Below are 13,807 nucleotides of genomic sequence, written 5' to 3' on the forward strand. Positions count from 1 at the left end.
ATTGTAGTTTACTGGGAAAACTATAGCCAGAATAATGTGTTTTAGTCAAAGGAAAATTGACAAAATAAAATCTATTATGAAACAGACAGATTCATAAAATTCTGGAAATGACTACTTAAAGAAGGGGTAAAAGTTGAGGTTGTTTTCCTCAGAGGATGTGTCAGAGTGGTCTTTAAACCCCACAATACCACATGGGCGGAGACTTGTTCTGGATCTATGTGGAAGTCAGAACTAGGATTTGTGATCAGAAAATCCACAGAGAAGGAGACATCAGGCCATGTTGAGAACAGGGGAGTTGTGTATGAGTGGATTGTATGTCCCTTAAGGTAGTGAGTGTCCTGTTCAGGTCAAATTCCAGAATCTATGCATAAAGAGGGCTCATCCACACCTAGACGCAATGGTCCATAAGGTGCCTTTGTCTCTGAGATTCAGTGAAGTTGCGATATTGGGGCATTTCTTCCTCTCCTGTTAATGAAAGGAGAACTGACGGATCCATTTCGAGATTTTGTATTGATGATGATGGTTAAAAGACACTATGTTAAAAGGATTTGTGTGTATGTGTGTGAGAGTGAAAACAGAAGCAGAGGCAGAGAGATAAAGGGTTGTACATGTGTTTATGTGTGTATGCTCTTGTGTGTACATACACACTGGTGCATGTGTATATGTGCATATGGAGGCCAGAGGGCAACATCCAGTGTCCTCTTGAATTATTAACCACCTTATTTTTTTGAGACAGGGTCTCTCACTGAACCTGAAACTAGACTACCTAGCCAGCAAGCCTCGGGGCTCTGCCTGTGTCTACCCCTCCAGCCTTGTAATTACAAACACTTGCTGCTATCACCTGGCTTTTGATAGGATCTGACAAGTCCTCATGCTTGTACTTTGCCTACTGAGTCATCTCCATAGCCCCCATACTGAAGGTATCACCTTCAACGGCTTTTTATTCCCAGCTCATTCTTAGGTTGCTGTAACATTAGAATTGTGGCTTTAATAAAGCCAGAGAAATTAGAAGAAAAGGCAGCATAGGAAAAAGAGGCTCCAAAATTACACATCTGTGGCTTCCAGTTTAAAGAAAAAGTAACCTTCAGGATCTCCTGTATGTTGAAAAGTCTCCAAGATGAACAAAAGTAAAACAGTGTCTTAGACTTTGCCTGCCTAATGGCACAGTCAGAGGAGCCCGCAAAGTACCCCACCACACGGAGCTCCATCAGAGTTCATGAGCCACTATAGGTTGATGATCCCACTCAGTAAGTACCAGACCTGCCTACTATAACTTAATCTTCATAGATATTTTTTGCTTGGGTAGCAATATCGTCATTTGAAAAGGGAGAGAGCTCAAGTCTTGGAGGAAAATAGCCATATACAAGGAATTTTGAGACTCAGATTTCAAACTCAGTTCTGCCCAAACTTTGACTTTATCTATAGTGTTTCAGAGTTTGAGGGAATCTTAATGTGCCCAATTTCTTGGGCTTTTTTGTTTGTTTGTTTGTTTGTTTGTTTTTCTCTACAAGGGAAAAATGGAGCCTATGGAAACTGGGGGTCATATCTAGAATTTCTGTTTAAAGCAAAGGGGTTTGGGAATGTTTCAAGGAGACACTTCTATGTGGGCTCAAGCTCAGCAGTTGTGCTATCTGAATACAGTATGTCTCCAGCCATAAGAGTAAGGCATGTGTCAAGTAGCCAGGCAGCCTGGAAAAGAAAGACCAGGCTACCTGATTCAACATCCCTTACATGGAACGCCAAACCTATGTACAGAAACCAATTCTCCCACACGGTCTTCTAAATGACATTGTAGAGCTTCATGTCTACAATGTGGTGATATGCACATGAGAGAATGAAGGGGGGGGGGTAGAGGGGAGTCACCTTTCTTTAGAGCTAGCATATGTCAGGCTTTCTGCAAGTTCATTTCACTCATGGAATCTTGTCTCACCATCATATGTGTAAGCCTCTGGGTGATGCTGTAACCTAACACGTGAATCTGCAAAATAAGTGGATGTATGCAATATATGTAAAACTACATGAGTAGCAAACATATAGTTGACATGTATACACCTGACTCCAAAAGACAGGAAAACCATAGATATTTTAGCATCAAAAAACCAAAAGTCTGACACCTAGATGGCTCATATAGGAGCCAAGGAAGTATGTGTGTGACTCTGCCTGTGCCAGTGGACATGGTCACATGTTGTCACACATAAAAGCTGCCTTTCTTTCTAGAGCACTGTCCCCCTCCCCTCCCTGCCTTTGAGGAATCAGGGCTACTTTTAGAATTGCATTTGGAGGACATCTGACCCTTCCTGGGGTAGGAGGAGAAGTTTGGATTAATGGCTAGCTTTGTGCCTTTGAGGCTTTGTCAGATTTGATCCCTCCTTTTTGAACGATGGGGCAATTGAAGTGTCAGTGTCACACAGGGAGGCATATTCATGATGGGAAAGGCCTGACTTAACAAAACCCAGCATGAGATGGAAGGCTTGAACTCTGGCCCTTGCTTCTCTGTGTCTAGATCTATAAACTAGGGACCTGTCTCTCCCAACGTGGGTATTCAGTGCTCTGAAATGAGCTCACAGGTGGGGAGAGGTTTAAAAAAAATATTTGTCTTCCAAAACAAGAAGCTGATTCTCAAATCTGCTGCTGCCTCCCTTCCCTTGCAGCTCCATTTAGCCAACTTTCTTCTAGAAAAAATAGCCTTGATTATTGAGTGTGCGTTTAGGTCAAACATCTTTAATGGTTTTCTTATTTTGCTTTCTGCATGAACAGATTACCTGAAAGTGACAGCTGTTCACCTGTTCAAAGAGAAATGGGACAGCAACAAGATTGATCACCACACGGACAAGTTCGACAACAGCAAGTTGATTGTCCGTAGAGGGCAGACTTTCTACATCCAGATTGACTTCAATCGTCCATATGACCCCAGGCGGGATCTCTTCAGAGTGGAATATGTCATCGGTGAGTGCTGCCTGCCCTAAACATGAAACCAGAGATCACACTGCAGAGAGAGGTGGCCACTGGCACAATTACACCCTTTTCTAGCCCTGTATTTAAGATTGATTGGAGTATTGATCAAAATTGGCCAAGCATTAGTAATTTGGAAATCTATCATATAAATGTTCAGTGTAAAAATTATTTAACTGTTTTGTTTTGGCAACCCGTAGCTGTCCCTTAGATTTACAGTGATTTAATTGGTTTCACATACTGGGAGCATTTGCAAACCTCAGCATCTGATCTTCACATTGGGATCCCAGAGTAAGATCTGTGAGAAGGTAATCTCCAAAGGTCCATGCGAAAAGGTTGGACCAATAAAACCCACTGACCACTTTGTACTCCACTCTTGAAGACTGATGGTGGGCATTAGGTTCTGGAAAGTACCATTTAGCTTTGTTTGGTCTATCGATTCTCAAATTAATTTGGCTTCACTTTTCTTTTACAAAGTCACTAATACTTGACATGTTTAAGTAAACATTCTCTAGGCGTTTATGAATATTGAAGAAACAACGGGCACAGGAAAGCAAGTGTGGCCCCAAGTAAGGAAATAGGTCCACAAGATCACTCACAGGAGCTGAAGGGAAAAGCCAGGCAAACCTGTTTTTCTTTCCTGCAGCAGGAAAGAGGATTTATCCATCAAACAGCAGCTTAAGTGGGAAAGAGTCTAAAACTTCCATTATAATCGGACAGAATATAAGACAGAAATGCCTTCCCTCTCCATTTGTTTATTGAACAACCGAAAGGAAGCATTTGCTACATGGGTTGCAAAAAAGAAATAGTGCTAGAAGGATATCTTTTATAAACAATGGGGAATATGAGCTAAAACTACACATTTTGATAGTGTTATGAGTATACATTTAGAAAATATAATGAAGTCAAAGGAGGGAAGGTGCAGTATTAAAACTTCTTAAGGTGGCCAGATAGAGATGGACACTTAAAAACCACACCCTTTACTTCTCAGCTTTAAGCACTTAGAACTGAGAAGTGTTCCATATATAATGGTGTAAGGAGTACAGTTTTTCCGCCTGCCACCTGGTCTTGTCCCGCCGCTGCGCCAGCCCCAATTAAAACACAGAGACTCTGTGTTATATATAATTCTGTTGGCCCAGTACTAGTTTCTTATTGGCTAGCTCTGTCTTAAGTATTAACCTATTTCTGCTGATCTATGTATTTCTCTTACTGGGGAGCCGGCCGGCATTCTGCTTTCTCCGGACCCTCCATCTTGGCTCCTCCTTCCTACTTCCTCTTTCCTCCTTGTCTCCTAGTCCCTCCTATCTAGCTTTCCTATTGGCCAACAGTGTTTTATTCATTAACCAGTATGAGAAACATATACATAATTGTAACCACAATTTTGAAATTCTAAAAAAATATAAGATATAAATTATTATATGTGATATAAATACCATGGGAAATTAATTAAAAAACATATTCTTAAATGAGAAGTTTCATTATGTTTTTCATAGTCTTCTAAGGTGTCGGTCAAAAGATACAACATCCTAGTTAGGCTAAAGTATGAGTTTCATGTCCAACTGCGTAACATGGTGACCTCAGCTCATGGAAATGCGTAACAGGCTTTGGTACAAAAAGATGTTTTTCTTTGATTTGGGGTTTTCAGATAGGTTCTTACTATGTAGTCTTACTACAGCTTATTTTTGGGTGCTCTTGGGATCAACATGTGTGAAGGAATACAGGATCTACCTGTGCTTTGCATTCTGATCCTCAGCTTTATTAAATCATAAACAATATATCACCGTAACTCAGGGCTGAGCAGAGGGAAGAGTTAAGTAGTAAGGCAACAAAGGCCTCAGTGGAACCCCCGGGTGCTATGTAGCTGGACTAGGTTCTTCAGAGTGGTCTCATTGCAAAGGGGTTGGTGAGCCCTTTGTCTCTGTACATACAATGGTCCTTGGTTGTTGGTTGCCCTTAGGGAAAGGCTGTAATCTTAACAGAGTTAGTTTCCTGTTTGGGCCAGCAAGGGTTTAAGAGTAGATAAGAGGCAGAGAGCTATTAGCCACTACTGTCAGCCTTAGGGAGACAGAGTATGTCTGGGCCACATACTGCAATATCCATTACAATGAACACCGAAGTCTTAAAAAAATAATAGACAAAAAGGAAATAGCATTGGTTTTATTTCTCAGCATAAAGGTAGAAAACAAACACATAACTCATCTTACTTCTAAGATAAAAACCTATATATAGTCAAGCTAACACATTTTAAATCTTGTTTAGCATTAAATGCTTTTCCATTGTGGCCCTTCTGGGAATTATTACATTAGTGTATTTTCTGGTTCCAATTTTGTCATCAATATAAGAAAAAGAAAGTAACAATTCAACATTCTACTTTGTAGCAGTTGAGAAATCACCCACACTTAAAGGAGACAATGAAAGGGGCAGGGATGGGGGATTTGTCTCCTGCCTTTATTTCCCATCATTCAAAATGTTACAGGAACATTGCAGCAACAGTGTAAGGCTGGGCTAACCTGGGCTTTCTTCAGCCCTTGCCATTTTTCTCTAGAAGAAGAAAGCTGAGGGGCTGGCTACAAGACTTCACATGATGGGAGGAGATAAGTAGCTCCCACAAACTGCTCTCTCCACTCATAAATGCATGTAAAAATGCTTAAATTATTTTTTTAATGACAAGGAATGGAGAAATGGCTCAGAGTTTTGCTCCTGTAGATGACCTGGGTTCAATTATAGCTCTGTTGTCAGTTTACAAACACCTGTAACTCCAGAACCAGGCCAACACCCTCTTCTGGCCTCTACACCCATGCACAGACACACATAAGTCCACATAATTCAAATTAAAATAAATCTTTAAAAACTAAAGTGTTGAGCACAGTTAAAGTATATCAATAATATCAGTTGAAGTATTCAATTTAAAGGACATATCTACTACTTGCAGAATGTTATTACTATGTTAAAATTATACACACACACACACACACACACACACACACACACACACACACACACACATCTTCCTGCTGATTTGCTTCCAGTCCACAGCCAGTGCTGCTTGTTATTGTTTCCTTTAGCTTCTCCAGGACTTTGTCTGCAATGAAATGAGCTGGGACAGGTTAATACTGTGGGGTATCCCTTTGTTGCTATCATCGGAACCTAGTTCATGGGTCTTATTTAAGAGTGACTCTGCCTTCTAACTAATATCCTTCCTTTGTTTCTCCTCCTTCCTTCCCTCTATTCTCTCTTCCCTCTTGTCTTAGGGTTTCTATTGCTGTGAAGAGACACCATGACCATGGCAATTCTTATAAAGGAAAAATATGCGATTGAGGTGGCTTCTATTTTCAGAGGTTCAGTCCATTGTCATTGTGGTGCAACATGGCAGGCAGTGTTTAGGCAGACATGGTGCTAGAGAAAGAACTGAGAGTCCTACATCTTAACCCTCAGGCAACAGGAAGAGGTCTGAATTAGTTATTGCTGGGACATATATAAGACCTCAAAGCCCGCCCCCACAATGACACACTTCCTCCAACAAGGCCACACCTACTTCAACACCTCCTAATAGTTCCACTGCCTAAGAGCTTATGGAAACCAATTACATTCAAAGTAGCCCAGGACTTTTTCTCATTTCTGTCTCCCTTATTTAAATACACATTTAATATTTAAATTATTTATTTTAAAGCATTTAAGCAAGATGGTTCCAGATAAACCTATGTGTACTGGGTTTTCCAGGGACAAAGTGTCCCAGAAAGTCCTGGGGAATAGTTAGGGCATATTTACTCTGTCAGGATTTTGCAAGCTTCTATTTGACAACTGCGTTCATTAGCTGTGGGCAGGCACAGCCAGCTGGAGCATTAGGTGGGAAGTGTTAATGAATTTGAAGAGGTGGGTATGGCTTTTTCTCTCTCACTCCACCTCAGTCTGCAGCAATGATAAATCATGAAAGCTGGAACCGAGTGTTAATTGTGACTTTGCTAACCTGTGGCTGCAGCTAGGACTTCAGAGCAGTTGGTGGTGTTAATTTGCTGTTACTTTAGCACACTCCCCCTTCTTCATAGCTACTTGAGAGAGAAAAAATACCATCCCTTTAAAAGAATCACTATTATTAACGTATAGTAATTGTACAAACTAACTGGTTCTATTGTGTGACATTGCCACACATGTATATACCGTGTCATATGCATGCTCTCTTCTGCTGTCTCTTGCTCTTCTCTTCTCCCTTCCCCATTCCTGAATAGTTCCTCTTCTACTTTCAAGCCATTTTTCCTCTTTTCTCCTTTGAAATAATGACAGACAAAATGGCACTCATCTTTCTATGTATGGCTTATTTTTTAACATAGTGTCCTTTAGCCTCATGGGTTTCCCTACACATTTCCTAATTCCATGTATCTTTAGAGACAGATAATTTTCCACTCTACATATATATCATATTTCTGTATCCAGTGTTCTGCAACAGGCACCTTGGTCTAATTTCATATCTTGGCTGTAGTAAATAGTGACACAGTACACACAGATATGCAAATTTCACTATGGTTCACTGACTTAGATTCCTTCAGGTACATTCCCAGGAGGCTGTATTAATCTGTACCCACTAATAGCTATGTGTTCCTATCATCACATCCTGCCAAGTACTTGCTGTTTTCCCTTCATTTTGTTTCGGTGATAACTATTTGGACTGAGATGAGAAAGTTGCTCTAAGGAAAGAATTCTTAGTTCCCTTCTCAGCAGTTCTCCTAAAGCAGGAGAGGACACTATGTGGCCCTCTGGGGGAATGCTCTGATCTATGAACAACTTCTGCCTTCCTGGGTTCAATCGCAGGAGCCCAAGAGAGTTGAGGCAAGGACTTCAGAGCCTCTCCTGGCCTTTGGCTCACTCTCACAATGGGCCCCACAGCCCCACCCTTTACATTTCCAGTTCCAGCAGAAAGAAGAGGAGAAAGACACTAGTAAGACCAGAGCCTTTTATCAGAAAAGACATGCATTTCCCAGAGGCTTCCTAGAAAGCATGGATGCATTGCTAGCTCCTTTCTGGATGAGGGAACCTGTAAACCACTATTTTTCTGGTTGTTTTAGTCATTCTTACATTGCTGTGACCCAAACAACCAAGAAGACAACTTAAAGAAGGACAGTTGTATTCTGGCCCATGACTCAGGTATTGTTTAGACTCTTTGTGTGTGCTAACTTTGAGCCCATGATGGAACAGAATGTGTGTAGGAGGCAGTTCAACTCACTTATTGTAGACAGCAAGCAGAGAGACAAGAGGCAGAGGACCAGGTGTAGACTTTGAAGGCAGACCTCTAGTGCTCTACTTCCTCCAACTAGGACCCACCTCTTCAGCTGCCCAGAGCCTCTCAAAATAGTAACTCTAACTGGAGACCAAGTAATCAATATATGAATCCATGGGAACAATGCAGATTCAAGCTGTAACACCAGGTGTTTCCAGAGGAGGTGGCATGGTGACACTAAGAATGTTTGCAATATAGATTAGATTCCTGTCCACCTTTGTCAACCTGGGAACACTCAGGGGCAGCCCTTCATGACAGTATCACTAAGGTTAGCCATTTGTGATTACAGCAATCATGTGGCCAGGCATTTGTAGACCTAGGCCAAGAGCATATATGTTATATATCTTTAGCCCTATGAAGCATCAAAATATTGTGATCAGCACTTCCATGTCTCTGTTTCTCTCATTTCTTAAGTAGCATTTGTTGAAAGGCAACAGAGTAGCAGGGTCTTGGATGGGAATGACATAGAAAAGTCTCATTCGTGGTGGTTTGCTCCAGCTCATATCATGTAGTTGTGGAGCATCAAGACTGGAGGAGAGACACTCAAGAGGACAGAAGATGAGAGCCTGGATGAGGCTGCAGTTGCAAAAACAAGAGCATGATGGGATTCAAGAAATATTGCAGAGGCAAAATGTATAAGATTGATGTGAGGCAAGAGAAAGAATGAGTCAAGTGTAACTTACATGTTCTTTTGGCTTTGATGACAAAGCCAGTACAGGAGAGAAGCCTGTGAGTGTGGGAAGTGATGGTGATGGCAGTGCTTCCCATCGGTGACTCACTAGCTTGGGGTTCTTCAGTGCAGGGTGTTGTGAGTTTCCCACTTGCTCCTTCTGGCACCATTCTGGACATTGCACTATGGCCACCACTTTTCAGATGACATTAAGATTGAAATGATTAAACAAGCATGCCCTGTTTGAACCTGGGAAGTAGTCGGGCTGCTCTATGGAGTTCTTGAAGGACTTGGGTAACTACATGTTCAAAGATGGCGAGAGTATGAAGCATAGGGATGGGGTTTGAGTTGGACAGAAGAAAACTGGAAAAGCATACCATCTGGATAGACTAGTTCACTCAACAAAAATCAATCTTAGAAGACAGGGGCTGGAACCTTGGGGAAAGACAGCTTTAAAGGAAGATGCCAGAAACTGGAATTCTTGAGGGAGAAGCAGGGCCTAAAGGAATTGAAAATGGGAGGAACATGCAGTAACCACTGTCACTCAAGAATCCATAGAACAGCCACAGCACTTTCCAGGTTCAACCTGGGTGTATTTGTTTAATAATTTCAATCTTGACGTCATCTGTAAAGCAGTGCATAGGGAGGGCACTCAGACTGAGAGAGTTAAGTACCTTAAGGGACAAGGGTGACCATTGTTAGAGTTTCCCACTGGACTCAACAGTGAGGGAAACATTCATTACCTGGCTGACAGGAGCTGTTGTAAAGATCAGAAGGTAAATGAGGAATGAGATAATAGGTGTGTCAAAAGTAGGAAAATAAAATCTCATTGGTAACTAACTAGAGACATGAATTAGAGTGAAGGTATTTTGGTATTTGTTTTAGGATTGGGGGACTTGAGTGTTGTAGGCAGATGGGGAGGAAGAGTCAAGGAAAAGGCCCAAAGAGTCAAAGAAGTATTGGGTTCCTGGAGGGGAAGTCTAGAGCATTGTCTTGAGTTAGGGTGGGTAGAACAAAAACTATATCCTGCTCAGTAGATGCAGGAAAACAGATTAGGTAGAGTGTGGTTGCTTTAAGTAGATATTTGAGATTAACTAGCACTGTACTCATGGTCCAAGCTAGTCAAAGCCATAGGAGGTAAACTAACACTGCAAGGGTTTAGGGAAGCAAGAGGTTTCTTAGATCACTGTTTTGGATGTCTAACATCAGGTTGATTGTTCAGCATCTGATGAGGGACCGATTCACTGTATCTCATCGTGGGAGGATGGCATCATGGAGGGACTGTATGTAAGAGGGAGAGGTCACTTGGGAAGATATCTAGAGAGATGAGGATCACACTCATCTATTAGAACAGCCCACTCTCTCAGAACTATCTTCTCCTATAAGACCCTATGCAGCCCTTCCAAGGTCAAGTCCTTAAGAACCCAATCACCTTGCACTAAGCACTTTGCAATGGTTCTATCTCACTCTGACATGCTATCACACTGAGGACTAAACTTCTAGTGCACATTCTTTGGGGAACACATTAACACCTTATTTAAGCCATTACAGTAGCCTAAGAAACAGATCTTTTAGGACCTACTTTCCTTATTTATTTTTTTTATAGTTCAGAAATTCCAGATAAAATTATCACGCTAGTGTGTGCTTTTCACACATATAACATAGTTTCTCTGCAGAGAAATTTCCTGCCCCAAATCTCATAGAGAAATAAGTCACAGGCCATGTTGTGTCTACACTTTGTGCTTCATTTTGCAGAAAGGAGGTTATTTCGACATTTCGGATCAGCACTTCTACAGGGTGTCATTTCAAGTCTTTGCCCCTGTGGGTTTCCTCATTGACAACAGGCATGCTCATTTCTAAGCATCTGTGTGAAGCAACTAATAATGACATCTGAGAAAGTAGGACAGTGTTTCCTAGGCTTCCTTCCTTGAGGGCAACTGTCAGGAGATGCTCCCAGGGAAAAGAAAGAAGTTCTGTGGTCAAATGCATTTGGCTCATGCTGTGTTTTGTACTTCTTCAGTCAACACATACATCTGCATATTACAGGCCTTGCACTGGCATGTAGTCAAAACACAAATCTCACTTAGAGGAATTTTCACTAAAATTGTTTTTACTGCAAACACTGCTGTAGTATATTTTTATTGTTGTAGTAGCCTTTAATAAGATGCAGAACTCGCCCTAGGAAGTGCAAAGCTCCAGCTAGCTATTACCTTTATTCTGTAGAGCACTGGGCAAAGTGGATGCTGCAATTTGAGTGGCTTTAGAGTTATGTGGATGATGTTTAATATGACATCCCTTCTTACCGTATGACAAATTAAGATTTGTGCCAGCATTACAATAAATATCAAGTTGGAATTCATATTCAGCAACTTTCTTTTCAAAAAACGTTTGTAGCCAGGCAGTGGTGGCACATGGCTTTGATACCAGCACTTGGGAGGCAGATGCAGGTGAATATCTGTGAGTTCAAGGCCAGCCTGATCTACGAAATGAGTTCTAGGACAGCCAAAACTACACAGAGAAACCTTGTCTTGGAAAATAAAAACAAAAACAAACAAAAAAGTCTTAAATATCCTCTTTATAGTAACATTTTTATTGTCCATAGTTTTGTTTGGCCTCTTTTACCATAATGCTTATTTTTTTCTTCAGTGTCCATGTAGTGGACCCTTATTGACCACTTTGCATGAGAAAGCACCAGACTGGGATCAGATAGGACAGATCCTCTGTCTTCATGGGGAATAAGGTCACGGGGACATTCTGAGCAGTGAAATGCTCACTCCACGCCTTTGGGGAGTCCCATGGTCAGGAGGACAGCATGAGGAGTAGGATGCTCAGCTTACTTCTGCCTCCAACAGGGTGATCCACAGTCAGTGGGATGGATGGAGAAGTAGAAGTAGAGCTTGGTCCCAGCTTCTTAGGAAAGCTATTTGCAGCTATTTTGAAAGCAGTGTCTCACTGAGCACAACTCAGGGATTCCTCCAGGAAGAGCCTTTGAAGATGGGTCTAAAATGGGTGCTAAAGGCATCTATTTTAGGACAAAGGGCAAGAAAGTCAGTAGGGCATGAAAACTGGAAATACGGGTTGTTTTGTACCACTCATCCAGCAGTTTCAACAACTACAAATAACCAGAAGTCTTTTAGAAGGGTTTTAAATAAACAAGTAAACTGTTAATGGTATCTGAAGCCAAGAGACGTAGCTCACTCCTGTAATCCTGGCACTTGAGGGGCTGAGGTAGGAGGATTGCTGCAAGTTTGAGTCCATCTTGGGCTAGAGTATGACACAGTCACTGTTCTCTGCACAGCTGTGGGAACTGAACTAATGGGGGTGATGAGGATGAAGAAAGGACAGACATATGTACAGAAAAACTAGGGTCAGGTGGGTCATGCTCGCCCTGATAGAGGCCACCAACTGCAAAACTCGGGAAAAGTCAGCATGTATATGTTAGAGTTGAGGACGTGGGATTATTGTGTGTAGCTGAATAAGGTGGCATGAGCTCTCTATAGGAAGGTAGTAGGGCAAATTTATCCTGAACTAAAACACCCAACCTTTAAGTAAAAATAAACTTGTTTTTTTTTTTTTAACTGTGACACTAACTAAGCTTACTGATTATGGATTAAAGAACATGATTTATATAAAATGCCATTTCATTCTAACAACAAAACTGGAAATGACAAATCTTGAAGTAGGAAGGGTAACAATAATCACCACTGAAATCTGGGAACCAAAGCTCACAGGAATTCAGTAACTTATTTGAGGATATGGACAAATGATTTCTATAGGTATTTCTTAAAAGAAGAGATACAAATGTGATATGTGAAAATATATCCTGTCTCTCTAATTACCAACAAAATGTGATTTAAAACCACAGTGAGGTATCTGTCACCTTGTAGAACGGCAATTATCAAAAAGTAGACCAATGACTCTTGTTGATTGAGGACACTATGGGGATCCTTGTATATTGCTGGGTGGGATGTAAATTAATAGGTCATTGTAGAAAATAGTATGGTCATTCCTCACAAAAATGAAACCATACTTATATGACCCATGGACCCCACTTCTAAGTATTTGTTCACAAGATTATATAAATATACTAAAGGGGAATGTGCACTTGTGTGTACTTTTTAACATTATTCATGGTAGCTAAAATATGGAACTCACCCAAGTGTTCATCAATAAACAGGGTGGGTGCATACAATGAGATACAATTAAACTCTGTTCCTTGTAACAACATGGGTAGATACGGAATTATTCTAAATGAGATAATCCTGTCACAGAAAAACCAAAAATAGTGTTCTCCCATTTATAGCTTGAAATTTTTATATATATTTTTTTTACTTTTAGCTATGTGTATATGTTTGTATGGGTGCAAAAGGAGGCCATAAGAGGCTATTAGAGCCTTATGATGGACTTACAGGTGGTTGGAATCATCTAAAATAGGTGACAGTAGTCATACTCAGTCTTCTGGAAGAGCAGTAAGTACCCTTAACCACTTAGCTGGCTCTCCAGTCCCCACATGTTGAATATTGAAGGTCAGTTGCATGGAAACAGAGAGTGGGAGGGTCATTTGTAGAGGCTAGAGGCTGGCAGTGGGTGTAAGGAGAGGGAAGACGTTGATTAGGTAGGAAAGTTTCTGTTATTTAGAAGGAAGAGGGTGTGGTGATCAGCTGCACTGCATGGTGACTACAGTTAAACTCTTGCATGTTTCAAAAATGCTGAAGTAATAGAATCTTGGTGTTTTCAATGCGCAAAGTGGTGGCTATGTTAGTTAGCTTGATGAATTTTCCTATGATACATATATGTAGATCCAAATATTCTAAAATTACCATTTATCAATTTTAAAAAATAATATATACACAAGCAAGAAAACACTTGCAAAAGGCAAACACCAAATGACTGCTGTCCTGTCTTCTCTTTCC

The 13,807-nt window shown here is 41.0% G+C and overlaps 1 protein-coding gene across 1 annotated transcript in view; it reads left to right on the forward strand.

Moving 5' to 3' along the window:
* F13a1 (coagulation factor XIII A chain) overlaps positions 1–13,807 on the forward strand; it is a 166,245-nt gene that overhangs the window by 11,286 nt on the left and 141,152 nt on the right. The window contains exon 3 of the mRNA XM_051194436.1: positions 2,758–2,946. Within this exon, the coding sequence (XP_051050393.1) occupies positions 2,758–2,946 (189 nt within the window). The remainder of the gene's footprint in view (positions 1–2,757; positions 2,947–13,807) is intronic.

Source organism: Phodopus roborovskii, unplaced genomic scaffold (assembly GCF_943737965.1).
Source record: "Phodopus roborovskii unplaced genomic scaffold, PHOROB, whole genome shotgun sequence".
In the NCBI taxonomy this organism is placed as follows: domain Eukaryota; kingdom Metazoa; phylum Chordata; class Mammalia; order Rodentia; family Cricetidae; genus Phodopus; species Phodopus roborovskii.